This window comes from Melozone crissalis, unplaced genomic scaffold, assembly GCF_028551555.1.
Source record: "Melozone crissalis strain CALT ecotype California unplaced genomic scaffold, PUWL_Pcris_2 ptg000045l_1, whole genome shotgun sequence".
In the NCBI taxonomy this organism is placed as follows: Eukaryota; Metazoa; Chordata; class Aves; order Passeriformes; family Passerellidae; genus Melozone; species Melozone crissalis.
Genome location: NW_026535823.1, coordinates 9,052,612 through 9,077,901, shown reverse-complemented (window position 1 = coordinate 9,077,901; position 25,290 = coordinate 9,052,612). Strand labels below are relative to the sequence as shown.

General features: G+C 42.1%; 1 protein-coding gene across 1 annotated transcript in view; it reads left to right on the top strand.

Annotated features, from left to right (window-relative positions):
* The window catches only part of HMCN1 (hemicentin 1), a 165,055-nt gene that overhangs the window by 57,500 nt on the left and 82,265 nt on the right, over positions 1-25,290 (top strand). Inside the window, exons 12-30 of the mRNA XM_054285795.1 lie at positions 4,748-4,889; positions 5,281-5,408; positions 6,115-6,228; positions 6,880-7,038; positions 7,692-7,886; positions 8,568-8,666; positions 10,057-10,184; positions 11,815-11,959; positions 13,267-13,379; positions 14,569-14,728; positions 15,466-15,640; positions 17,845-17,972; positions 19,274-19,546; positions 20,415-20,510; positions 20,879-21,073; positions 22,064-22,194; positions 22,817-22,964; positions 23,431-23,557; positions 24,550-24,704. Coding sequence (XP_054141770.1) covers positions 4,748-4,889; positions 5,281-5,408; positions 6,115-6,228; positions 6,880-7,038; positions 7,692-7,886; positions 8,568-8,666; positions 10,057-10,184; positions 11,815-11,959; positions 13,267-13,379; positions 14,569-14,728; positions 15,466-15,640; positions 17,845-17,972; positions 19,274-19,546; positions 20,415-20,510; positions 20,879-21,073; positions 22,064-22,194; positions 22,817-22,964; positions 23,431-23,557; positions 24,550-24,704 — 2,811 coding nt within the window. The remainder of the gene's footprint in view (positions 1-4,747; positions 4,890-5,280; positions 5,409-6,114; positions 6,229-6,879; positions 7,039-7,691; positions 7,887-8,567; positions 8,667-10,056; positions 10,185-11,814; positions 11,960-13,266; positions 13,380-14,568; positions 14,729-15,465; positions 15,641-17,844; positions 17,973-19,273; positions 19,547-20,414; positions 20,511-20,878; positions 21,074-22,063; positions 22,195-22,816; positions 22,965-23,430; positions 23,558-24,549; positions 24,705-25,290) is intronic.

The window sequence follows — 25,290 nt, the reverse complement described above, 5'->3', positions numbered from 1 at the left end:
CCTGGGATGGTGGAACGTGTCCTAGCCCATGGCAGGGGGTGGAATGAGAGGGGCTTTAATATCCCTTCCAACCAAAACCATTGTGTGATTTCATAAAAAAGCAGTCGGAACTAAAAAAGGCAGCATGAGTGAGACCAAGCAAATCTAGGTCTGGGCTTTTGCTGTATACCAGGAACAAATATGTATAAATGCAATAATTGCTATTGGACCACATATTTTTAAGATTTTGAAGCACTGCAGGATTTTTTTTCTATTTGCCTTGATTGTGTGGAGGTTTGAATCTTGGTTCTTTGGTGCCTGTCTATGGGTGAGGAGAGACAGAGCTCAAAATCTTACAGAAAGAAAAGTGCTGTCACTTGTAGGTGATTCTAACAGATTTCTGCTTGCGATGCTGCTGGGCCATGTTCTGTGCGGAGGGGGTACCATCGTTATTTAACTTTTCTGCTCTAATTGTAGTAATTTGTTAGCTAATGGAAAACTTAGAATTATGCAAAAAAAAAAAGTTTTGAATGGAATAACTTGACCTGAGGTGCTCCAAAACAGAGGTTGAAGGTGGAGTTGTAAAAGTTGTTAAAGGGATGTTGTTTTTCCTATATTTTTTACCAAGGTAGAGCAAGTAGGTGTGGAACCACTTGGGTAGGGCCTAGTACAAAATACAGCAGAATGAAGTGTGGTTTTTCAATATCTGTTTGAATTACCCTTAGATTGCTACAGCAGAGTTTTAACCTAATTTCTAACTAACTTAGATGTCTCTAACCTAAATCTTTAACCAAGCTGAAAGGAAAAAAGTAATGAAAAAACCTCAACCCCCATGCATTTGGAAAACCTAGTTTTGAATTGTACGGTATTTTTCCATCAAGACACTCATTCAAGCATGTCAGAGGCATCAAGAGAAATGCTTCTCCCTCGTTCTTCTTTTCCTGGGATTTAGGTTTTCCTCCCTAATGTCTGTAGCTCTGCTGGGAGCTTTAATACATTGACCAAATTGCTTCTGGTGTTTTTTTCTAGTGAATCTAACAGAGTTTTACTGCTGTCACAACAGAATATTAAGTTTCAAATCCCTTATATATGTGGAATGATTGAATCAAACGGTTGGGAATTACATTTTGGCCCGTCCTGGTAGTGCTAACAGCTTTCAAGCATGTTTGAGAGAACCCTCTTGGGCAGCTCAGACAGCCTTAGCTGAGAGTCGGAGTGGAGTTTTCCATATTTTTCGTAAAGGATGCTTAGAACAGAATAAATACATAGGAAACACTAAGCTGCAGCTGAATTCAGCTTTCTGCAGTAGTGCCTGCCTCTTTTGTTTGGAAAAAGTAATCTACTGCCAGCTTTCCCAATGTCTGCATACAGAAACTGAATGGTATCTGAAGGGTTTTGCAAGTACTGTTACTTGTGATCATTTTAATTTGCCTGGAAAAAATTATTTCCATCAAGCTGCAACATAGTCCTCTAGGCACCTGAAAAAGTAAGGAATCCCCTCATAAATTCATTTATGTTTTCATTCAAGACCAATCTGATGGGAGGACTGGAGCAACTCACACTACATAGCCACTCTTGCACAACTCCAAATTTGAGCACATACTTTGTAGTCCTAGCACTCCATGGGCTTTATCAAACTGCATTCCAGGACCTTTCTGAGTGGTCTGGGTAGCACCCCCAGCCTACAGAGAGGCCCAAGTTTCACACAGGGCTGTGCCCTACCTGTGTCCTGGTCGTGGGGAGCAGTGAGAGACGGGGACAGTGTGTTCTCCTGAACACAGCACACAACTGGGGCACAAACTCAGCCCCATGAAGGCTCCAGGCTGTGTTTGCATAGGTGCTGGCACAGGAGGCACATCAACGTTCCATTTCAGAAACAGCAACATCAAACCAAACACTTTCAAAACAAGGGTTTACTACAACCCCCTTCAGCAGGAAAAGAAGATGCTGGGTTATTTTTAGAGCCACCAGTATTTGTTCTCTGCCTTAAATCACCCCAGAGAGAAAATGGGGATGAAAGCAGTGTTTATTCTCCTATGATCCGAAATTCAGAGATCTACATGGAGCTGGTCCAACAATAATAAAGGGCTTCAGGATGAATTTAATTTGACATTCTGAATTACTTAAAACTACACAAAGCACAGACCCATCTCCATCAATTAACAAGACTTCAGATTTCCCTCTTTGGCATGTTAATAATGACAAGCCCATAAAGCTGTAGCTCTTACATCTGGCCACCCTTTACTCTTAACTACCAAATAAAAACTATTTTTTGAAAACTGCTCCAGGCCCTAACAAGCACTGCAAGCTGTACATGACAATCACACACTGAGTACCCCCAGAAATCTGATGGAAATCATTTTTTCCAGGCAAATTAAAATGATCTCAAGTAACAGTTCTTGCAAACCCTTCAGATGCCATTCAGCTTCTGTATGCAGCCATTGGGAAAGCTGGCAGTAGATCACGTTTTCCCAATGGAAAATTTTTCTGCTCCTTTCTCTGAAAAGATACAATACAGAAATAAACATCCTGGTCTTTCAGATCTCTCTCTAACTGATACTTAGGTCTGTGGATGCACACTGTGATAATGGGCAGAGAGGAACTGGTTATACTGCTCTGAGATTTTTAAACACTCTGAAAATGGGCCTCCCCACCCTCACAGGGAACAATTCCTTCCCAGTATCACATCTTACCCTGCCCTCTGACAGTGGGAAGCCATTCCCTGTGTCTGTCCCTCCAGGCCCTTGTCCCAAGTCCCTCTCCAGCTCTCCTGGAGCCTCTTTAGGTACTGGAAGGGGCTCAGCGTCTCCCTGGAGGCTTGCCTTCTCCAGGTGAGCACCCCCAGTTCTCTCAGGCTGGCTTCAGAGCAGAGGGTTCCAGCCCTGGGAGCATCTCCGTGGCCTCCTCTGGAGTTGCTCCATCCAGCTCCTTGTCCTTCGGGTGTTGGAGGCCGAGAGCTGGAGGCAGCTCTGTAGGTGGGGTCTCTTGAGAAGCTTCGCAAGTGATCTGTGTTGTTTAAAAGGTTTCATTGTGCAGCCTTGAATGAGATGGGCACTGCAATGAGCTTGTGCTTCTCCTTTTATCTACAAATCTTCACCTCTGAGATACAGAGAACAAAGCAAAGGAAATTAAATGTACCTGACATACAAGAAAGCCCTTCTGTCTGCCTGCCTGATCCCTGGCATTTGGGCAAGACAAGATGGTCAAATGGTGGCAAATGGGGCCTCACTGATCTTAGTCAATATCTTGATTATTACAACTGTGTATATTGACTGTTTTCTAATAATTTTATTACAAATATAATACAAGTTAAACTTTCTTTCCTGCTCTGCTTACCTGTTAATACCATGTGAAAATACTGGCATGGACAGTAGTGTGTTGTCAAAGCCTGGTGTGTAATTGCCATCAGAGCCAGTTTCCTAATCCCAGCAGGAGAGGAGACCTTCCTGTGACCAGAGCATGCAGAATACCCCCAGCATCTCTTGGCAGGATATCAAACCAAATAAAAATAGCTGAGCCAGCTGTGCACATCATGAATCACTGGGGGACAGTTCTGTAACATGGAACCATTTCTGGCCCCTTCCTGCCCACTCGTGCTGTGTGCTGGCTCTTGCACACACTGCTCCTTAGCAGCCACTGAAATGTGTCAAGTGTCCCCATGGCCAGTGGGATGGGGTATTCCCACTGGGACAAAGAAAGAAGGGCTGTGCAAAGCAGCCCTACATGTGAAGTACCTCTGGGTTCCATGTGTTCAGCCTCTTGGACTCTCACAAACGGGAGCTGGACTTAGGCTTTTGTCCTGTGGTTTGTCCAGGAATTCATAAATACAGAGAGCTGAGCAAAAGACAAAGCTCCAAAGATGAAGAATGGTAGTACTTATTTTGTAACAGCCACTTTGACTGGTCTCAACTAACTTTATCCACGGGTGTGGATCTTCTTGCCACTGTAAGACAAAGTCATACCTACCATAGAAAGTGTCTGTTGCCCAAGTGAGCTGCTTTGGTGGTCATTTTTTTACTGAGGAAATCTGTCTAAGGATTATGGAATCACAGAATGGTTTGTGTTGGGGACACCTTAAAGCCCCTTCAGTGCCACCCTCTGCCATGGGCAGGGGCGCTTTGTCCTATCCCAGGTTGCTCCAAGCCCTGTCCAAGCTGGTCTTGGACGCTTCCAGGGGTGGGGAGTCCACAACTTCTCTGGGTTAAAAATGAATGAATTCTGTTGAGTTCACCAATTGGTTTTCTAGTGAAAACACCCCTGAAATCCATAACATCCTTTACAATTGTTAACACTGCAGTTTCACTTCTCTTCCACTTGTGTGTCTGCACATATATTGTGACTTTCATTCTTATCCCTCAAGCTGCATTCTGACAATTGATCCACCTGAAGGTTTGTGGGTTTTAGTGTCCAGTAGTCTGAATAAATTTCATAGAATCAAAGAATGGTGTGTGTTGGAAGGGACCTCAAAGCTCATTTTGTTTTGACCCCTGCCGTGGGCAGGGACACCTTCCATGTTGCTCATTGTCTGGTGTTTGTCGAAGTTCACTCTTTTGCTGCTTTTTAACCCCATCTCAGGAAGGCCAATTCCTGAATTTTGACCTAATGTCCCATACAAAGGTGGTTTAGTCTGAGACTTTGACTGTGCTAGTGGAAACAAGTGGTTGCTTTCTCACCATGTAGCTATTTGAAAGTGACAATGAAGTTCTTACCATAACCTGTGCTTTCTAACAAGACATTTTTAAATGCTGTTTTTAATTTCTTTTGGTAGAACCTCCGAGGCTTGTAATTTCACCTGAGAACCAGACTTTTACAGAAGGTTCTGAAGTGTCCATCAGGTGTTCTGCCACAGGTTACCCAAAGCCAACGGTTGTGTGGACACTCAACGATATGTTTATCATTGGCTCCAGCAGGTGGGACTTGAAATTGTCTCCATTTATTTTAATATCATATGAAAGAAGGTTTGAATAGTGCCAATATATTTTACTACTTCAACAGGAGTCTGTCAGTTTTGGAAACAGTACACCTTAGTCTTTGCTTCGATAACTCTTTAATTGTATTACCTCATCTCTAACAGAGAAACACTTTAGTTCTATTTTCCAGGTTTTTTTACAAGATTAATTTATGTACTTTTCACAAAATGTAGTACTAGATGTAATAGTACTAATGCTGTTTATCATGGGGAAATAAACCCCAGAAACACCTATTTATAAACCATCTGCTCATGCTGCTGTGGCTGCTTGCAATGTGGATATAATCATTGTTCTTTCTAATCATTTTGCTTGGTCCCTTGTATGCTCCCAGGTACAGAATGACCCCAGAAGGCACCTTAATCATAAGAAAGGCAACTCCCAGAGATGCAGGAATTTATGGTTGTTTGGCAAGTAACTCAGCTGGGACAGAGAAACAGACATCCATCCTCACATACATCGGTAAGTGAGAAAGTGAGGAAAAACTATGTATTAAAATTTAAAAAAGAAACTAATTCATCATCAGGGAGGAGGAGCTCTTCAAATGAGTAGTACCCTGCAGAACATTCTGGTAGAAATTTCAAAAACCTCAGAAGATATGTTGAACAGCTCACAAATGTCTCTTTTGCTTTTGGTTCAAACCTGAGTAGTATTGTTAGGTAATATTTGGAGCTCTTTTCTTTCTAAAAAGAAAACTTTTTAGGTAAAAAAAAACCCCTAAAAGAAAACTTTTTAGGTTAAAAAAACCCTAAAATGGGGTCTTACTATGAGATAGACTGGGAACCCTGAGTCCTTTAGAAAAGAAATTTTGTTTCTGTATCAAAATACTGTGTTAAAATATTGATAGCAGAGTATTAAACTATTTTATGACCTGCATCTAGCTGGAGGAGGAGAATGATTTCATGTTACTACTTTCTACATGATAAAACTTTTCTGATCTTGTCCTTATATTTCATGTACATTTTACATATGATTCAGGTGCTCTGGACCAGACTTTACTTTTCCTTGTTTCCCAGTGTTTATCTTCCACTTTAAGGTCTGTTTGACTTTTAATGCAGACATTCTTCCATATAACAAGAGAAAATTAGAGTCTTTCATGCTTTATATCTTAAAAATTACCTGTACTTTGGGTGCAGAGCTTATTTTTTTCTGTCTTGTTTCTTTTTAGAGGGCCCAACATTGACCGTAGTCCAGAGTGAAATTCTGGTTGGTCTTGGAGACACGACTGTTATGGAGTGTAAAACAACTGGAATCCCACCCCCTCAAGTGAAATGGTTTAAAGGTGTGCTCATTGCTTGGTGATTGAGTCATTTATTTAGCAGCAATATTTTAAACAATGATCAGGAAGTGACTTCATTTCTCTCAAGAGCATTATGTTGTATTCAACCAGTGACAGACCTGTGAAATTCTCTAAATCTAGAAGAAATGGCATTGACCTCTAGGGCATAGATTCTTGCTTCTATTTAAATATGCTGAATTAACACACTGTAACATAACTAATAATAATAGTAAAAGAAAGCTGAGCCTCCTGCCTGCTTACATGAGGTTTGTTCTTTCAAAAAACATTTAGCTTTATGCTACAAAAATCACAAAATATTTTTCTCTAGCCCTTATTGTTGTGTTTTCATGTAGCCTCTAATTAGGGAAGAAGTACAGCCTTGACACACTGTCCTAATGCTGATCTCTGCCCAGAGATACTTGGATTTGTCTTTGCCTTGTGGAACCAATAAATTTAAAAAAGATGTGTTTAATGTAGTAATGAACATTTCCTCTCAATTGAGTGGGAGTCAGAGTTCTCCTCTGCTGAGTTCGTACAGCTGCTATGTTGTGAGCTAACTCAAACTTGGACACTGTTTTGTGGGGATAATTTTGATAAATATAGGTATATATTTGATGTAAACAGTTATATTGCCTTTTTTCTATCTGGACTTAGGTGACTTAGAGTTGAGGGCATCAGCATTTCTCGTTATTGATACTCACCGGGGTCTTCTGAAGATCCAGGAAACACAAGACCTGGATGCTGGTGACTACACGTGTGTTGCCACCAATGAGGCAGGGAGAGCTGCTGGCAAGATAACTCTGGACGTTGGGTGTAAGTAGTTAAAACCTGCATGGGGCACACTCAGATTGCTGAGTTGCTGTACTGGTCAGGGAGTGGTGCCTTGGCTTCCCAGTTCTTTCTAACAGATCTGTGTGTGTGCTGGGAACACCTTTTGGTGGTGTTGGTTAAGCAGCTTCCTTGTCCCATTTGGACTCCAGCTTGGAATCATTGAATAGTTTGGGTTGGAAGGGACCTTAAAACCCATCTGTTTCCAGCCCAGTCTTACTTCTTTTTCAAAGTAAAGAAGTTACGGGGAGGAAGAGAGGCACAGGAGGAGGAAGCTGTTAAAACCTCAACCTAACAAAATTCTCAAACAGAATTAATTACAGAAACTTGAGTTACTCTGTGAGGTTATAGTAATTTAGCCCTTCCTCTCCTCCTTTCCTAATTCTTTCCATCAGCCTGTGGCCTGACACATTGCATCCTGTTAAATGTTCCTGTCAGGCACATCTGCTTTCTGAATGCATGGCACTGCTTGCAGAAGACAAGGAATTTAGTAACACTGATACCTAAAGTGTTTGTAGAGTTGGCAATGTTAGAAGAAAACCTGTGCACAGTGGGGCATAAATTGAGGTCATCAGTGGTGCTAGAGAATGGGATGGCTGTGTTACAGTGCTCACTTTCTGTGCGTGCTCTCTCCCCAGCTCCCCCCGTTTTCACGCAGGAGCCGGGTGACGAATCCGCGGATCTGGGCTCTAACGTGACGCTGCCGTGCTACGTGCAGGGCTACCCTGAGCCCAGGGTCTCGTGGAGGAGGCTGGATGGGGCTCCCCTCTTCTCCCGGCCCTTCGCGCTCAGCTCCAGCAGCCAGCTCAGGACGGGTGCTCTGGCCATCCAGAGTGAGTAGACTCAATGTTAAAAGAGCAGACTCCATGAGGAACTAAGACATTTGCTAGGCATTTAAGTTTTACTGTATGACTACATTAAGTTAGCTGTGTAAAGAGACTGGATTTCTATCACAGATTGTGTTTGCGATAGTGACATCAGTGCTGTTGATATGCAGTTCATTTTGCTATGAGTTGTGTCTAGTCATTGGCTTCACTCTTCATGCAAGATTAATAATAATCTTCGTTGAAATATACATAGGCTATAGTCTCTGATCCTGAGGAGCCACAAATTTTCATTTTTGGTGGATTTTGTTTTGTTTTGGTGTGGTTGGTTTCTTTTGTGTTGTGGGGGTTTTTTTGGATTTTTTTTTGGTAGAGAACTAGTTCCAAACTCAGTGTTTTAGATCTGTCCTAATTTGGGTAATAATAAAAACTTTGCAAGTGGCTTTGTAATTTTGATTATTTTGCAGCATTTCAGTAACTCTTGTGCTGAGCAATATTATTCTGTTTTCTTAATTAGCTTTTAATTCCTTTCTGTATTTTCATTGCTTCGGTACTTGGTGTCTGTTGGAAAGGAGTGCTCTGTTTCAAACTGAGTGTTTGAAGGTGGGAGAGACAGGGACATGGTGTCCATGGGGAGCGGGAGGGGCAGTATTATTTCAGATACTGCAGTCAGCTTTTTCTCCCCTGTAGATCTGTGGGTCAGTGATGAAGGGACTTACGTGTGTGAAGCTGAGAACCAGTTTGGGAGGATTCAGTCCCGGCCAGCCACGGTCACAGTGACAGGACTGGGTAAGAGCAGTGCATGGCAGTGGGAACTGTTGGGGTTTGGGCAGCAGGCAGGATGCCTGGGGATTGTGTCCATACATGCTGACCTATCTGCGTGCTGTATTTATGTGTCATCCATACAAACTGAATTAGGAATGGAATATTGTAATTTATTTCAGTGGATTTTGCTTGTTAGAACATTTTTTTGAATGTCTGCACTAACTGGAATTAATTCCACCTGCACTTTTAGCTGGAACCTTAGAGAAGTGATTTATCCTGTGTATTTTTTCTTATTCTGAAGCAAATTTACTAAGGAATGAAAAATCACTATAAATGGATGCTAATGATGGGGTTCCTGCCATTTAATTAATCTTAAAACAAACAAATAAAGGCAGCAATGAATGTAGTTGTGTCAGTGTTGAGATAGGTGGGAAGGAATCTTGGTGATCCAAGAAGACAATAAATATGTGGCCTTCACCTCAGAATCCCACAGTGTGGTTTGAGTTGAAAGGGACCTTAAAGCCCATCCAGTCCCATCCCCTGCTGTGGGCAGGGACACCTTCCACCAGCCCAGGGTGCTCCAAGCCCCATCCAGCCTGGCCTTGGACACTGCCAGGGATCCAGGGGCAGCCACAGCTTCTCTGGGCACCCTGTGCCAAGGCCTGCCCACCCTCCCAGGGAACAGTTCCTTCCCAATATCCCATCTAACCCTACTCTCTTGCAAATATCCATGCTGCTAGAGGCTTGGTTGTTATCTCAGTTTGACATCTGGCAATAAAAAAAAAAAAAATAATGCAATGGAATGTGTACATTTGCATGAGGATAAGAACAGAGTCTCCCTGCCATCAAAGAAACCATTTGTTAGCTTCAAACTTACTGCGAGAGCCAGTAATACTGGCAGGGTTTGATAGACATGTTTTTACCTGTTTAGAAGTATTATTTAATGCCCAGTACTTAATTTAATTTCTCAGCCATGTCCCCAGTCATGTTTGCTGTTGGCTTTTCACAGAATGTGCAGGTTTTCTGCTGGGCTGTGACCTCTCTTCTGATCCTTCACAATTTTATGCCCAGTGGAAATTGCAACTTACTTTTTGTTCTCTCCAAACCCACTACATCTGTTCTTTGGTATTTTGCCCAAGTAAGGAAAAATAATAAATCAACTTGGTGCCAGAGTTCACAGGGAAACCCTTGATTGGATCCAGTTTCAGCTGAACAGCATCTTCCATTTGCTCCCATTCCTTAGACTAAGGATCACTGTTGGTGGATTTCCCCAGCTTCCCATCTCTCCTGTGCTACCCCTGCGTTTGTTTCTTTTTTTCTCATATCTTCAATTTAATACTGATTTAATTTAATATTTTACATGAATATATAAGAAGTCCTAGTAATTTCTTCTTGTTCTTCCTTTTTGTTCAAGTCTCTCCTCTGATTGGAGCAAGCCCGGCCACAGCCAATGTCATTGAGGGCCAGCAGCTCACTTTGCCTTGTGTTTTGCTTGCTGGGAACCCCATTCCAGAGAGGAGGTGGATTAAAAACAATATGGTGGTAAGACTACTTTGTTTCCTGTAAGATTTATTGGCAGAAGAAAGCTACAACTGACATCTGAAGGCATGATAACAGCTTGGTTTAATTTGCCAAAGTTAATGTGATCACTGCCTGTGCCAGGAAATTTCTGACCCTGATGTACAGATCAAGGAATAGGAGATGGCAGTGAGGGATGGGGAGGTCTAGAAAAGAACTTTGAACCAAAGTATTTGTGAGTTATTCTTTTATCTTCTATTTTGTTTGCTTTCAAAGGAGTTTTATGCATTTTTGTAGCTCATGAACTTTAGCCTTGGACTCTGAATATGGGAATGCTAGTGGCTGGAATGACAAAAGTGGGTTTTTCAAAATAAAGATACCAGAAAATTTCTGTAGATTTAGGATGTTTTAACATCTTGCCTTTTCCTGTTGCTGATGGGCTGAATTAAATACCAGTATCCCTGTTCCATATTCTCCTTTCCTGGTGGTGCTCTACTCAGAGCATGAATGAGTGTGTTTTCTGTCCCCCTTGGGAACATACCATTGCCAGTTTGTATCTCCTGCAGACACAGCTAGGTGATCTTTTTGATCCCTTCCCACCCAAATCACTCAGAGATTCTAGAAAGATGCTGTAGACACCACACCTGGGTTGGTTGTGTGAATGAAACTTCAGTTCTTTAATACTAAAATTTCTGACTTTACCCTATGAAGCTGTTTTTTATCTTTGTTCCTAATTTCTCCCTAAAATCCTTTCTACACAACTGGAATTAAAATACTGTAGCAAAATGCCTAATGTATTGTCACAAAGCAGAACCTGGTGCTCCCTGACCCCCGTTCAGGTTTCCAGCTCAGTTTAGGTGTCTCTGGGAATCACTGGCTTTTCCTTAGGCCGTGCAAGGAGCACAGGCTGTAAAGCTCTGTGAGAAATACTGGCAGGATCCTCCTTGTTGAGTTGCTAATTCCTCTCTCTAGTAGTGCTGGTTTCCTGTCATTGTAAACTGCTGGGAAATGCTGTGCTCCAAGGAAAGTGTTGGAGTAAGTTATATTTAGAGAAGAATTCAGCTGCTTCTGAGTGTGACTGGAACAGATTTGCTTTCTAACAACTCTTTATGAGGAAGGGCTGTGCTGCCAAGCTCAGGGTGTTTGATGTTGCTGTAGGATATATAACTCTTCAAGGCTTACTCCTTGGTGAAAGTTACAATTCTCTTGCACAATGGTTTGCTTCGGAGCCAGTCTGTTTGATGGATATGGAAGTTAGAAGGTTTTGATAACTGTAAAGGAAAATAGTCTGCTTGTGGAAGAAGAACAAGTCATTGCACTTATCAATTACTGGAATAACCAATAAAAATACCGTGAAGTAATTGAGCTAAATTTGGGTTTGCTTCATTAAAAGCAGGAGTGGCAGCACAGGATATGCTGTGGCAGAGTGTCTCTTGCAGTTCTTACTCTCACTCCAGCAGTAAATACGAGGTGCTACTGAAACTCTTAAGTAAAATTAGTTTTGTATTAAAAATGGAAAGTGGGAAAAGCTCTAGTAAAATTTTGCAGGCGCACATAATGTTTAACAATGTGGCATAGCCAAGCAGAGCCACACCGTATCCCAGGGTGTATCAGGAGTATTTCCCAGTGAAAGGTTCCGTCTCTCCTTTGGCAGCTGGTTCCCAATCCCTACGTGAGCGTGCGCAGCGACGGCAGCCTGCACCTGGAGCGGGTTCGGCTGCAGGACGGGGGGGATTACACCTGCATGGCCAGCAGCGTGGCGGGCGCCAGCAACAGCACCACCACTGTCCACGTCTTCGGTGAGCGGCAGCCTGCCCTTGCAGCCCGGGGCACGAGGGGCAGCGCTGACCACGGCGGCTCTCGCTGCTTCGCTGCACTTAGAGCTGCCCACGGTGCCTCTCCTGTCACGATGCTGCTTTGTAAGGGAACACAGGGGAGATTGGGTCCACTGCGCAGGGAGGAGCTCAGTGATCAAGACTCTTTTTCAAGCAAAATCAAATAAAACTATTTTGTGTTCACAAAAGATCCTCGTTCAGAGGCTGCGCTGTGCAATCTTCATCTGGTTTAATTAACAAACAGGTGCAAATGGGAGTTGGCTAGAAAACCATGAGAAGTGCTGTCTGAATGTTTCATAACTGGTGTCAAGAAGCACAGCTCATGGGAGAATTAGAATGAAAGGAAATGAATTATGAGTTTGGCAAAAGTCATAATTTGTTTGTTGTTTTTGGTGTCATCCCCATTCTCCTCCTGCTTATTTTTTTCTCTTTAATTAAAACATACCAAAAACTGCACTGACAGCAAGACAAAGTGTTAGCATTTTGGCAACCCATCTGTATTTCAGCTGAGCATATTTGTGCTAGCTTTGCAAGGCTACAATCACTTCATAGTTTCTCACATGTTAAATTTTCTCACATGTTAAATGAATCATGGGAGATTTATTTTGAGCTTCACTGAAGATGCTGAAACCTCCTTTTATATAAAGAATGATTATAAATTTTTAGTACAGGCAAGTACTCATAAGATCTTCCATGTCAACACTGTTTTCTTGGATGTTTCAGAGCTTGAGAACAAAAAGGAATATCTTTGTATGTGTTTAGAAATATCTAGGTTTTGGTGTTGTACCCTTAAATCTTACCTTATTTTTTTCTGTTAATTCAAAGGCAGCTCAACTGAGTGAGGGAATTCAGGTTTTTGTTGTCTTCCTGTTACTGATTTTGTGAAGCAAAGCCTAAAATGTTATCAAAGGATAATGTGACCAAGCCTTTCTAAAATAATTTCAGTCAGTGAAATACCTGCGGTTAGTTTAAAACTGCGTGTACATAATGCACTGATGACCCTATGGCTGGCAGGCTCTGTAGTGAACAGGGTTTTATTCTGTCCTGAAAGGCTGGAAAGTGGCTCCTTGTCCCTGTTAGGGTTGGAGAAGAGGCCAAAAGGTCCCAAACCTCCTTGTCAGTAGAAAGTAGTAATTGAATATAAGGATTTTATATTTTTATATTATATTTATTTATTATATATTTTTATATTTTTATATTATATTTTATCATAATAGTTGTTCCATGTTGAAATGTGTTCTGCATGTCTTTAATATTTGCCTGTGTTTTAGTCGTGCCTGTCATTCAGCACGGACAGCAGATATTCAGCACCATCGAAGGAATCCCAGTGACACTGCCCTGCAAAGCAAGTGGAGTTCCCAAGCCATCCATTGTCTGGTCCAAGGTAACCCCTCACCTTTGAGCTGATCATGCTGAAAAATGGGCTGAACACATAATTTAGTTGCCATAAAAACTATATTTGAAGAACATGGCCTAAAACTGCACTTGTGAGGGACCTGGAAATCTCTGTTTGTTCAGAGCTGCTTTTGTTTCTTAGAGCAGAACTTTTGGCCGTGGTCCTGCCACAGCTCAATGTTCCATTCTTTGGCAGGGCTTAGGTTATCGCTGTATCTTTATGGGGTTTACACTTTAGAAATTGTTCCTGTTCCTGTTGTGAGTTGATAATTGGATTTTAGGCAGCCTGCCACAGACTGAGAGTTCACTTTTCTTGTGGAGCTCTGACTTTTTTCTCTGAGGAACATGTATTTAATAATGGCATTGTGGGGTTAACCCATGACTTTTCAGTGTTAGCCTTGACAAGATGTGCACCGAGGAGGGCCTCAGCCTTTGAGGGATTTGTCTTAAAGCCAGTTTTAGGGTTTTTTTCCTCCTTGAACAGGATAATTTCTGGTAGTAACAGTTATTTGTGGTATGTTACAGTTCACATGATGTGGTGTGAAGAAACGTTTGGATCTCAGAAGTTGTGCAGATGTAACTGATTGGGGCCTTGGGAACAGCTTTGTTTCAAAGAAGGAATGCAACATGGTTAACTGTTAAAAAAACTGTTGGTTTGATAGAGAGGAGAATATGGGAGGATTTCTTTTTCTTTATTTTATCACTTATTCAACTACAGACAAGGAGGAGGCAACTGACCAAGAACAAGTTTGTGTAGCATATACAAGATTCATTTTGACATGAGAAATCAATGTCAAAATTAACTCATTTGAAGTCTTGATTATTATTCTTGACTATTATTTTTTAGATTTTCTTTTAAGACTTTGGGTGTGTAAAATGTAGTAAGTTCTCTACATAAGAATCCCTGTGCATCTGTTCTTATTACTTCTTAGAAAATGATACTCAAGGACTGTGCAAAGTTAATTGTAGTTAATTAGTTTGTGTAAATGGAATTTTAGGGCTAAGTTTCTTAGCTAATATAAAATATTTTGTTCATATCATATCAGTCTTCTAAAAATAAAAGCAGCTTTTATCGAATTAAATAATTGTAATTTGGATTAAATTATTAGAATTAAATAATTGTAATTTATTTTGGAAAATCTATGCACTGTGGACTTTGATTATTTTTCTTTCCACAGAAAGGAGAGGTAATCCTTCCCAGCAACGTGAGGTTCTCGGCAGGGTCGGATGGAAGCCTGTATGTGGTGTCCCCAGGGGGAGAGGAGAGCGGGGAATACGTGTGCACTGCCACCAATGCTGCTGGCTATGCCACCAGGAAGGTGCAGCTGACTGTCTATGGTGGGTGTCACCTCAGCTCAGCTGCAGTACCCCTGCCACCCATCCAGTGCATTGGGAGATAGGCACACCCAGAGCACATGGGATGGGAACTCTTCTCTAGTTAGCGCTTCTGGATCCCCAAGCCAGGCTGATCCCAAAAGGCCTGTCCCTCAGCCAGTATAATTCCCTTAAAGCCTCCTTATCCCTCTTACCTCAAGTTCACAGACCTTGGGCTGAGCATAATTTCAGCTTTATGGAAGTGGATAGGAAGCATCTGTACAGGAATAGAATTTCCTGCTGGGAGAGGAATGAAGATCCCTTAATTCCACCAGTCCCAAGCCTTCCTGTCATCATCAATCCAATGTTATTAGAATTTGGTTCAGGTGTAGGTGTGCTTTGCAAGGCTTTTATGGCTTGGAGTTACTGAGGCTGTTGTATAACAGTTGAGGGAGTGATTGCAAGCTACCTATGCAGTACAGAGCTCAGCACATATAGGAATTACAGCCATTTGTTGTGTCCATCTTGTTGAATGGCTAGTCAAGGCTGTCTAGTATTTGTGGTGTTCCATGTGGGCTCAGTCTGTGTCTGAGCTACAGGCACTGTACATCAGCATTGCAGGGATTTATCTCTATTGCAGACAGGTCATTAAAACAGGATTGTAATGTTTTATACATGATAAAAAAAGAGATGTTGTATGATGTTACATTTGTACAAATATGTATATTCATTGCAGCTTCTTAACGTGTTCCATGTTATAGTGAAACCCAGAGTGTCCCGGCCTGGAGACCAGCAAGGAAATGCACATGATAAACCCGTAGAGGTCTCAGTAATTGCAGGGGAAGATGCCACACTTCCATGTGAAGTGAGGAGCTTGCCACCCCCCATAATTACCTGGGCCAAAGAAATGCAGCTCATATCTCCATTCTCTCCAAGGTAACTGTGTTTGATATAAAACTAAAGAAAACTGAAATTGCCTCTAAACTGTCAGGATTTTGGAAGGCTGTGTGATTTCTGACTGCCACAGGATTGCTCAGAAGGTGTTCCTCTGTTACTTTGTCCTGCCTGACCTCTTGTAGTGGGTCTTGAAACTCTTGCCCAAGCCTGCTAAGCCTGTGCATGATTTCACAGCTCCCATTCCAACTTGTGCTTATATCCAATCTCAGGGGGCCAGGAGAAAAGAGATCCTGGGCATTTGTGCTGTGGTGGTGCCCAGAGACCTACATCATGTGTGCATGATTGTAATTGTCTAAAAACTGTATTTCTTTTCTTATGTACTTCACATTTATGTCAGGGGAGCACTGTCTGTGATTTACATGAAGCCTGGGCTGCCAGTAGGATACAGATGATGATGATAAATGTTTGGGTGTGCTGACAAGGGCATGTTGTGTGCTGTGTTTTGGATCCAAAAACTCACCAGAGACTCTTGAACATGTGAAAGCACAGTTAAATACTTGTAAAATGTTGAGCTGACAGCCTTAGAGAATGAAGAGCGGGGAACTGTGTTGGACAGTGTTAGAGTTCTCCCTTATTATTTAATGTGGCACAGAGTGAGAGGGAGATGAGCTGGTGACTGTTCCCTGGACACTCCCCATTGGAGTGCCAGGTAGTGTCACGAACTGTGCTGCTGCTTTCTGCTGCTCAGGGTCCCTCAGAAGGGCCAGGCACCAGCTGTGTCCATAAAACAGGGAATGGCAAGGCTGGCCAGAGGCACACTGTGCTTGCTGGTGTCTCCCAGTGATCCCACGATGGAATCAGCCAGCGTCTGAGCTAAGGAGTTGTACTGGAGATCCTCTTTGCCTTGTGGCCAAACCTGCACCTTGGAGTCATTCCAGGGAGCCTGTGACAGCCTCAGCAGATCTTTTGCCACTGTGTCTGCTGAAGGAGGCTCGTGTGCAGGGATTTGGCCTGTTGTCAGTAATCCATGAGGGATTTTCTGCTGTGTCCTGTGAGCGTGTTGCATGCACTAACAAATCTGCATTCTTCATCTCAACTTGTCCTCATTTTACCTCAGCAGACACTGATAAATTAGGGTACTTGCTCGTGGCTGTTGTGGTGAGATCCAAGCTGTCCAGAGGAACAGAAGTCCAGCTCAGCCCATTCCATAAAATTGTTTACAGATGTCAGCAAAAGTTACAGATTAGTCCAAACAGAACTGTTTGAGACCACCCAAAGATCTTGTTAGAAATGTGAACAGTAAACAAAGGAAGAGGGAAATCAGATATGAAGGAACTTATATCAGAAAGCAAATGTAATTACTGGACGAAATCAAGGAGGAGAATTTGCCTCAGAAATTTGTCTTTTGGGCTTACAAAAAAAGTGCGAAAAAGTTTGGAAAGATACAGGCAGCAGAGGAGGAATTGTAGAATCAAGCAGATTTTACACTGGAGAAAATACATTTCGCTTTCATTCATCTCTCCAGCCTTGCAATCCCCAAATTCACCATTTATGTCCCTGTGATAATGTTGTCCTAAGTAGTGTCAATTCTGGAGTGGCAGGCTTGGATTTCTTCTCATCAATCCTTAGCTGTAATTTTTCTTTCCTCCTCACTTATTTTCTCTGTCTCTATTACCTTTGACTCTTACAGAAGCTTTTGGCTTAGCTGGCCAAAGTAGCTTCTGGTGTTACAGATCTGTGACCAGAACTGTGGGAGAACTTAATGCTGTGTAGTGAATTGTTTACTGGGGAATAATGGCAATTCCTATAAACAACAGAACTAGCAGTTTTGAATCAAAATCCTGACTTCCATCTTGAATCAATGTAACATCACTTTTTTGCCAGGATGAAACACTAATAAAAGTTTTAACTTTCTGACCCTGTTGACCTGAGCTGAGCAAAAAAATTTAACAAGAGGGTGAAGAGCTCAAGTTCTCTGCCTCTATCACATTTTAATACGTCATATAAATAGCTAGAACCAAATTTTGTAATTTGGATCTTAAATTTTAGGTATTTGCTGTGTATTCTGAGTATGGGGGCTCCATAAAGAGTTAGAAAGAAAAGGAGTAAATATAAGTCATAGTTGTGTAATATGGTAAGAGTGGTGTTATTTTAGCTCATAGCAAACATTAGCTGTGTGCAAGGAGAGGTCATTCACCTTTCCATACATATTTATACAGTTTATCTGCTTCTTCTTTTTCCAGACACACTTTCCTCCCCTCAGGGTCGATGAAGATCAGCGAGACCCAAGTCTCAGACAGTGGAATGTATGTCTGTGTCGCCACAAACATTGCTGGGAACGTGACTCAGTCAGTGAAGCTCAGTGTACATGGTGAGTTGGAACTCCAGGGTTCATCATCTGCAAGTTTCCACATGGAACTGAGCATCTTTAAGAGGTTTCCAAAGTTTTTTCCTAATTGACATTAAATCCTCTCAGCTGTTGTTCTTTCAGGTTGTATTATCTTCATATGTGAGTTACTGATTTTGTGGAAAGTAAATATTGTATAAACACCCACAAATACATAGACATGTGTAAAGGTATCCAGTGGCTACAGCCAGGACCTGTGTCCCTCTCTCTTTCCTTACCGTTATTTCATATTGCTCCTTTGTCTCTCTCCTGCTCTTCCCACACTGGGGCCCAACCACTGTCTCTTAAACACTCACACAATGTCAAGTTTGGAAAAATGTCACTTGTTATTGTTTCAGGCATTTCTTGAAGTCTTTTTATTGACAGTGATCCTTAGGGGAAAAAAATATTGTGGCAAAAGACTTAGGATGAATTGATATTATTCTATAGGACCGGCAAAATCGCTTCCAGTCGTATTTTGTCTCCCTTGTCTGAACTTGTGTTTGGAAACATACAAAGATCAGGGATTAGGGAAAGGAAATTAAAATTCCAAAAGGAAAATGTGATTAAAAGCTCTATCATAAAAGCTTTTGAATTGTTTTGTATTATGAAGAGCCGGTACCCACAGCTCTTCCAGTGTGCTCAGAATATGGCAGTGCTCATGGGAGTTGTGCAGTGTGGCTTGTTCAAATAAATTCGGCACCAGGGTGTCTCCCGTCCTGTTCTGTGCAGAGAACATGCAGGGCTGCTCTTGTAGTCACCTGAGGGCATTTGATTTCAGTAAATAAGGAACATTTTGTAAAATGATAAAAATAGAAAAGAATTTCATAGGATCATAAAATGATTTGAGTTGAAAGAGACTTTTAAAAGGACATCCAGTGCCACCCCTGCCATGGGCAGGGACACCTCCCACTATCCCAGGGTGCCCCAAGCCCTGTCCAGCCTGGCCTTGGACCCTTCTAGGGATCCAGGGGCAGCCACACCTTCTCTGGGCACCCTATGCAAATGCCTCACTATCCTCACCATAAAAAATTATTTCTTATACCTGGTCTGAATCTCCCCTCTCTTAGTTTAAAATTAGAGTTCCTCCTTGTCCTGTCCCTCCATCCCTTGTCCCCAGTCCACCTCTGGCTCTCCTGGAGCCCCCTTAGGCACTGGGAGGTGCTCTATGGTCTCCCTGGAACCTTCTCTTCACCAGGCTGAACACCCCCAGCGCTCCCAGTCTGAAGAATGATCCTGTACATTGTTTCTTTAACATTTCTGTGGACTAAACTTGTCTTCCCCAGTTCCTCCAAGGATCCAGCGTGGGCCTCGAGTTCTGAAAGTGCAGGCGGGGCAGCGAGTGGAGCTTCCCTGCAGTGCCCAGGGCGTCCCTGCCCCCTCGGTCTCTTGGTTGAGAGGCACAAGTGCTGTGCCCACAGACGGGGGGAAGTTCCTGCAGAGCCCAGATGGAGCTCTGGCCATCAGCAGTGTCCAGCTCCCTGATGCTGGCATCTACACCTGTGTGGCCACCAACAGTGCTGGCAGTGACACGGCAGAGGTCACAGTACAAGTGCAAGGTACTCATTTGGGGACACGCTCCTGCTGTAGCCCAGACTGGTGTGGGGTTGGGGCCTTGCAGGACAGGGCTTTCTCTCACCCACTGTTACGTGATGCAAAAGCCACATCTGGTTTAGATGTTATGTTCTGATGGTAATTGAGGAGAGTTAGAGTGAGCAACTAGTCTTTGGAGAGGTTGCAGAAATAAAAAAAAAAGAAGTGTGCACACACTCTCTCTGTATTTAAATTAAAAAATGATGTTGAAATGGTAAAAGGGTAAGTGGTCAATGTGCCAATTTAAATACGTAGTGCAGCTCCTTACCTGAGGGCTGACAGATGTCAATGGAGCATGACTGACTTAAGCTAAGCAGGAATTGTTTCTTCTTTGCAAAAGTCTAAAGGCAATGTTCTGATCCCTTTGGATCAGAGATGCTGAGAAACGCTTCCTACAGGCAACAAAGAACTCTCAGTAACTTTATTCAATTATAAAGAATATGCTTCATATGGTCTCAGTCAGCACAGGAGTTTAAAGTGAGACTTGAGAACAAAGGATGGCAGTAGCACTAAAATATGTGGTGTGGGGAAAAAAAACAGTTAAAATAATATTTTTGAGATAATGCAGAAACATTGCCTTCAAAATAAATTTAGCAGGATTTAAAGAGAACTATTTTCTGTCAAGTTTGAAAGCCTCTTTGTCCTGCTTACTTCCTAAATATTGCCGCTGAAATGGAAACTACTTGTGCAGTACCCATTCCAGTCAATGTAAAGAGGGTTATTGGAATGTGACCTCATGTGAATGAGAGAGATTTAGTGTTATGTATTGTCAAACTGTATTTTTCTGTTTGGAGCAGAGATCAAGGCAGGTTTTTGGGTCTAATTTTCTTTCAGAGCCTCCCACTATTGAGGACCTGGACCCTCCATTCAACAGCCCTTTCCAAGAAAGAGTGGCCAACCAGCACATTGCATTCCCATGCCCTGCAAAAGGTGAGTGTCTTGGTGACAAAATGATCTTTATCTGCTGACCATTGCACATTACAACACTGCTGTAAAAATGTCCAATCCACACAGTGTTTTCCATGTATCTTTATATGGAAAAATTCAAGCTAACAGTGATTTAAATCACCACTGTGTGTGGAAGTCCTGTGGAAAGTCATTGCTAGCCAACAAGGATTTTACAGTGTTTAGGATGAAGATTTTTAATGTTAAAATCATCCTGTAACAGCTGGAGCTTCCTCTTGGAAGCTCCTGGCCTCCCCGTGTGTTGTCCTTCCAGCAAGCAGCAGGAGTTGTTTGAATCAATCTTGTTCTGAGCTGAGGGAAGCATTTGTGGCCGTTTCCCCTTCTCCTTGCAGGTACTCCCAAGCCTGCCATCAAGTGGCTGCGGAACGGGCGGGAGCTGAGCGGGGCTGAGCCGGGGCTCTCGGTGCTGGAGGATGGGACCCTGCTGGTCATAGCTGCCCTCACACCCTCAGACAGTGGGGACTATGTCTGCGTGGCAGCCAACGAGGCAGGGAGCACACAGAGGAGATACAGCCTGAAAGTCCATGGTAAATAATACATACAGCCCGTGGGGAGCTGCCTTGGGGAAAGGATCTTCTGTTTTCTTCTTGCAGATTTCATGGCCCAAATCTGCCCTTGTGCGGTTATATTATAACAGCTGAGTACTTCCTATTTTTCTGAGTTTTTTATGCTCTCTGTAGTTTTTCTTTTCCCTGTTTTTTCTGTTCACTGTGACTTTATGCTCAAGCCATCCTTGTTTTGCTCAAGGATCTTATTTGGTAGAAACTTCTGTTTTACTTCAAAATTTTAATGTGAATAACAAATGAAGCTTTGTGCCGTAGAAGTTACAGATTGAGGGCTAGATCTGCATTTCAAATGAGAGAAGAGTTATCAGAGTGAGCACAGACTAGGAGATTTTCTATTTGCTGATATTCTTTCTCTCCCAGAATCCTAGTTAGTAAATAGAAACCCTACAAACTACTTTTATTCCAGACTTGTTCGCTTCCCATGACAGTAAGTTCTAGAGCCTGAGAAGGGTTATATCCTTGTTTTGACAAGGGCAGGAATTCCATCTCCTCAGTGGGGTTGGAACTTTCTAATCCACAATTTAAGGCCATTCTCTCTGCATTCATAGTGGGACAAATGATCGGTGGGGTTCTTGGGCATGACTGGACCAGTGAAGAGGAAGGATGACTCTGGAATAGGCTTCCTTCATATGCAAACAAATAACACTAGATTTCAAAATTAAATTACAGATTAATTTTAAGATTATTCTCTTAAAACATTGATGGTGCATATATTTGAGTGAATTTCCCTGGGAGTCTGTTATTGAGCAAGAGAGGACTGTTTTTGGCAAAGAGAAGAAAGGATGCAGGGAGATATGTCCAGAGCCTAAAGACAAATAGAAATGTTGGGAAGAGAATGAGGAGGGTTAGAGAAATTTTGATTTGTAGTAGTCCTTGACTGGGACAGAAAGGAAGAAAGGAGAAAGCACTGTAATAGGAAGACTTAAGTCATAATGTTGAGCTTTCTTGCAGTTCCTCCTGAAATTAGAGATCAAGATAAGGTGACGAATACATCTGTGGTTGTTCATCATGCTGTAAGTCTCTTCTGTGAAGTAACTGGTAACCCCTCTCCAGTCATCTACTGGCATAAGGATGATATCCAGGTATGTTGGATTAATCTAACTGTGGACTTTGGAGGGCTTGGTATGAGAATTCATTCAGAATAAATACAGGTTAATGCCTTTATGTAAATTGTAAGTGCTCTAAGAACACCCCCACAAAAAGGCAGCTAAATGCGACTCATCCATTAATTCTGTAAGTCAAATGTAAACTCTTTATTTTCAATATTCCCTTAGGAATTGACCTTGGCAATCCCCCAGTATTGTAGATTCTAATCCATGCAGAGGGCACCAGTATTGCCATTTTTTTCATTCTGTAGCTGGAGAAATAAAAACCTTTGGAGGTGAATTGAATTCTTCAGGATTATCCTTGAGTCCGCTGTTTCCACTTGTAGCTGATAAGTCGTAGCTTTAGATGAGGAGAGGTCCCTTTATGCACTCCTGGGACTGCCCATTGCTGCTGGCTGGAGTTTCCCACTCCCTGTCCTAGGCTGAGCTATAAACCATATTGAATACATTGCAGCAGGGCAGGAGATCAGTGCTGAAACTGAAAGGGGAAACAGATTATCCTTCCACTAAAACTACCATTTTCTTATAAAAATCCAGCTGTGATACTTGGCTGCTGTAGCTTGGATCACATAAGGCTAATGTCTTGGGTTCCTCTAAGGTTGTGGAAAGCAGTGCTCTCCAGATTTTGCACAATGGGAAGATACTGAAGCTCCTGAAAGCCACTACTGAGGACGCAGGACAGTATTCATGCAAAGCCATAAACGTAGCAGGAAGTTCTGAGAAGCTGTTTAACCTCCATATACTTGGTTAGTTCCATGGCTTTGGGGTTGGTTTTTGTTTGGTTTGGGTTTTAGTTGGTGATTGGAAAAGCAGTTCATATTTAAGAAGCCAATAAATTTTAACTCATTATAAATAGATTCTTCTACTCGCTGCCCATGAATTATTGGCTGCTGATGCACTGAGTGCTTAAACTTTGCCATTCTTGAAGCAACACAGACAAAATATTGCTTTTGATTTCTGGGCTTTGGTGCTTTGTTTTGTATTTGGGATGTGCAGTGTGATGTAGGGGTGTTCCCTGGTACAGTTCACCAGTGCAGGTGTGGAAGTGCTTGTCACAATAGACACGCTGTTGTGATCTGCAGAATTCCCTCTGCAGTGAACACTAAAGGTGTTTCAAGGGACTAGTAAGATCCAGCTGCAATTCCCTTCAGTCACAGGGCACAGGTTCTCTGGCTAAATACCAGTCTTTCCTTAATGTTTGTCTTTTTAAAGTTCCACCGAGCATTATAGGTGCTGATGGCCCTGGTGAAGTGGCAGTCATCCTCAACCAGGAAATCCGTCTGGAATGCAGAGCCAAAGGCTTCCCTGTTCCTGACGTTCACTGGTTCAAGGATGGCAAGTGAGTATATGGCAGCTTTTGTGGTTTGTGCCAGGCTCTTCCTCCCCTACAGCAGAGAGGAAGGAGGTGCAATGTTTAACTACTTCGTGTTAACTTAGCATAACAGAATTTGAGATGGTGTGAGTTGGTAAATTCTTTAATCAAAATTAAACATCCCACTTTCCTTTCTGAACTCATCCATTATTGGCACTTGCAGAGCAGATTTTGGGTGTTTGGAGAGAGATGATGGTTGAAGCAAGATAAGCAGAACCATGTCTTTGATTTTTTTCTGTGGGCTATTATACCTGGATTATTTTTCACACATTATTAGTTAAAATGCAGTTGTTTTTTTCAGTGGTAGATAGAACTCAGATGTTTTGCTGGCTAGTGCCTTGTGCAGTTCTGCATATATACATTAAGGGTCTGAAAGGTTATATGTACATATATATGTTTGAAAACATTTATAGCCTGCATGTTTTCAATTCTTCATCTCATCTTCCAGGAAAGCACAGCAGAAGAATTCTTAAACATTAGCTTAAAACCCAGCTGGGCTGGGTTTTTTTGGTGTTTAACAATGTGGTTCAGTATAGGCATTGCTCAGGACTCACAGATACTCTGCTGTGACAATTCCTTACCCTTTGCTATGGAGGATATATTGTTCCTGTGTAGTAGTTGACATTTTGTTATCAGCAAAGGCCTGGCATGACTGATTAAATTAGGAAAAGGAGCTGAGGTCAGGTGTGCAATTCTGGCTCTGGAGCTGGCATCCTGGAAGTCTAAGAAAAGTACTTTTTGTGGTTTGGTTTCTTTTAGAAGTTAGGAGTAGAGTTAATTATAATAGCTTGTCACTGCATGTTGGTTCTTGTGGTTGAAGCTGTTAATTTAGTGCTAGATGACACTCTGGAATAGTACAATTATTGCAACCAAAGCACCTCTTCTTCTTATTGTCAGTTGAAATCAGTGCTGAAGGGGTGAGGGCAGAATTATGTGAGGCAAAATGGTCTCTGTTTCAGACCCTTGTTTTTGGGTGATCCCAACGTTGAGCTCCTGGACAGGGACCAAGTTCTCCAGATCAAGAGTGCTCGCAGGGTTGACAAGGGTCGCTACCAGTGCAGTGCCACCAACACTGCTGGCAAACAAGTGAAGGAGGTCAGGCTCATTGTCCATGGTAAGTTTATGGAATGCCTGATCCCAGAAGATCCTCTTGTTCTACTCTTAAGGTTTCTTTTTGAATGGAGATACTCAGGTAAATACAAATTTAGTCTCACAAAGTTTGTGTGTAAATTTAATTATCATGTGTTCCCAAAATGACCTTTTCAAGTGTTTTTATGTATGAAGTTAAGTATGGATGTAGTCTTTGCATGCTTGGAAAAACACCTTGAAATGTTGCTTATATGCTTCTTTTTCTAATTAGTGAAAGCAAAAAATCTTGAAGGGTGTTCTGCTGTTAGTTTCAACTGAATTTTTATTATCACATTGTCTTCATTTTTGATCTGTCTTAGGGAGGAGAAAATTATTAAGATTTTGATTTTAATACACATTTGGTCTTATTTTTCTTAACCTGGTGCCAGGAAACACCCTGTACTTCATGGGACTCAGAAACTCTTGTACTTGGAGTATGAATGATAGGGATTTGAGTCTGTTAGCTCTCGAGTCCTCCCTTGCTATGGATTTGTTCCTGAGCGTTGTGTGTGATTCTGTCAACTTAATGTGCATTATTTCCCTCATCTGGGACATTTGTGAAGCACAGAGCA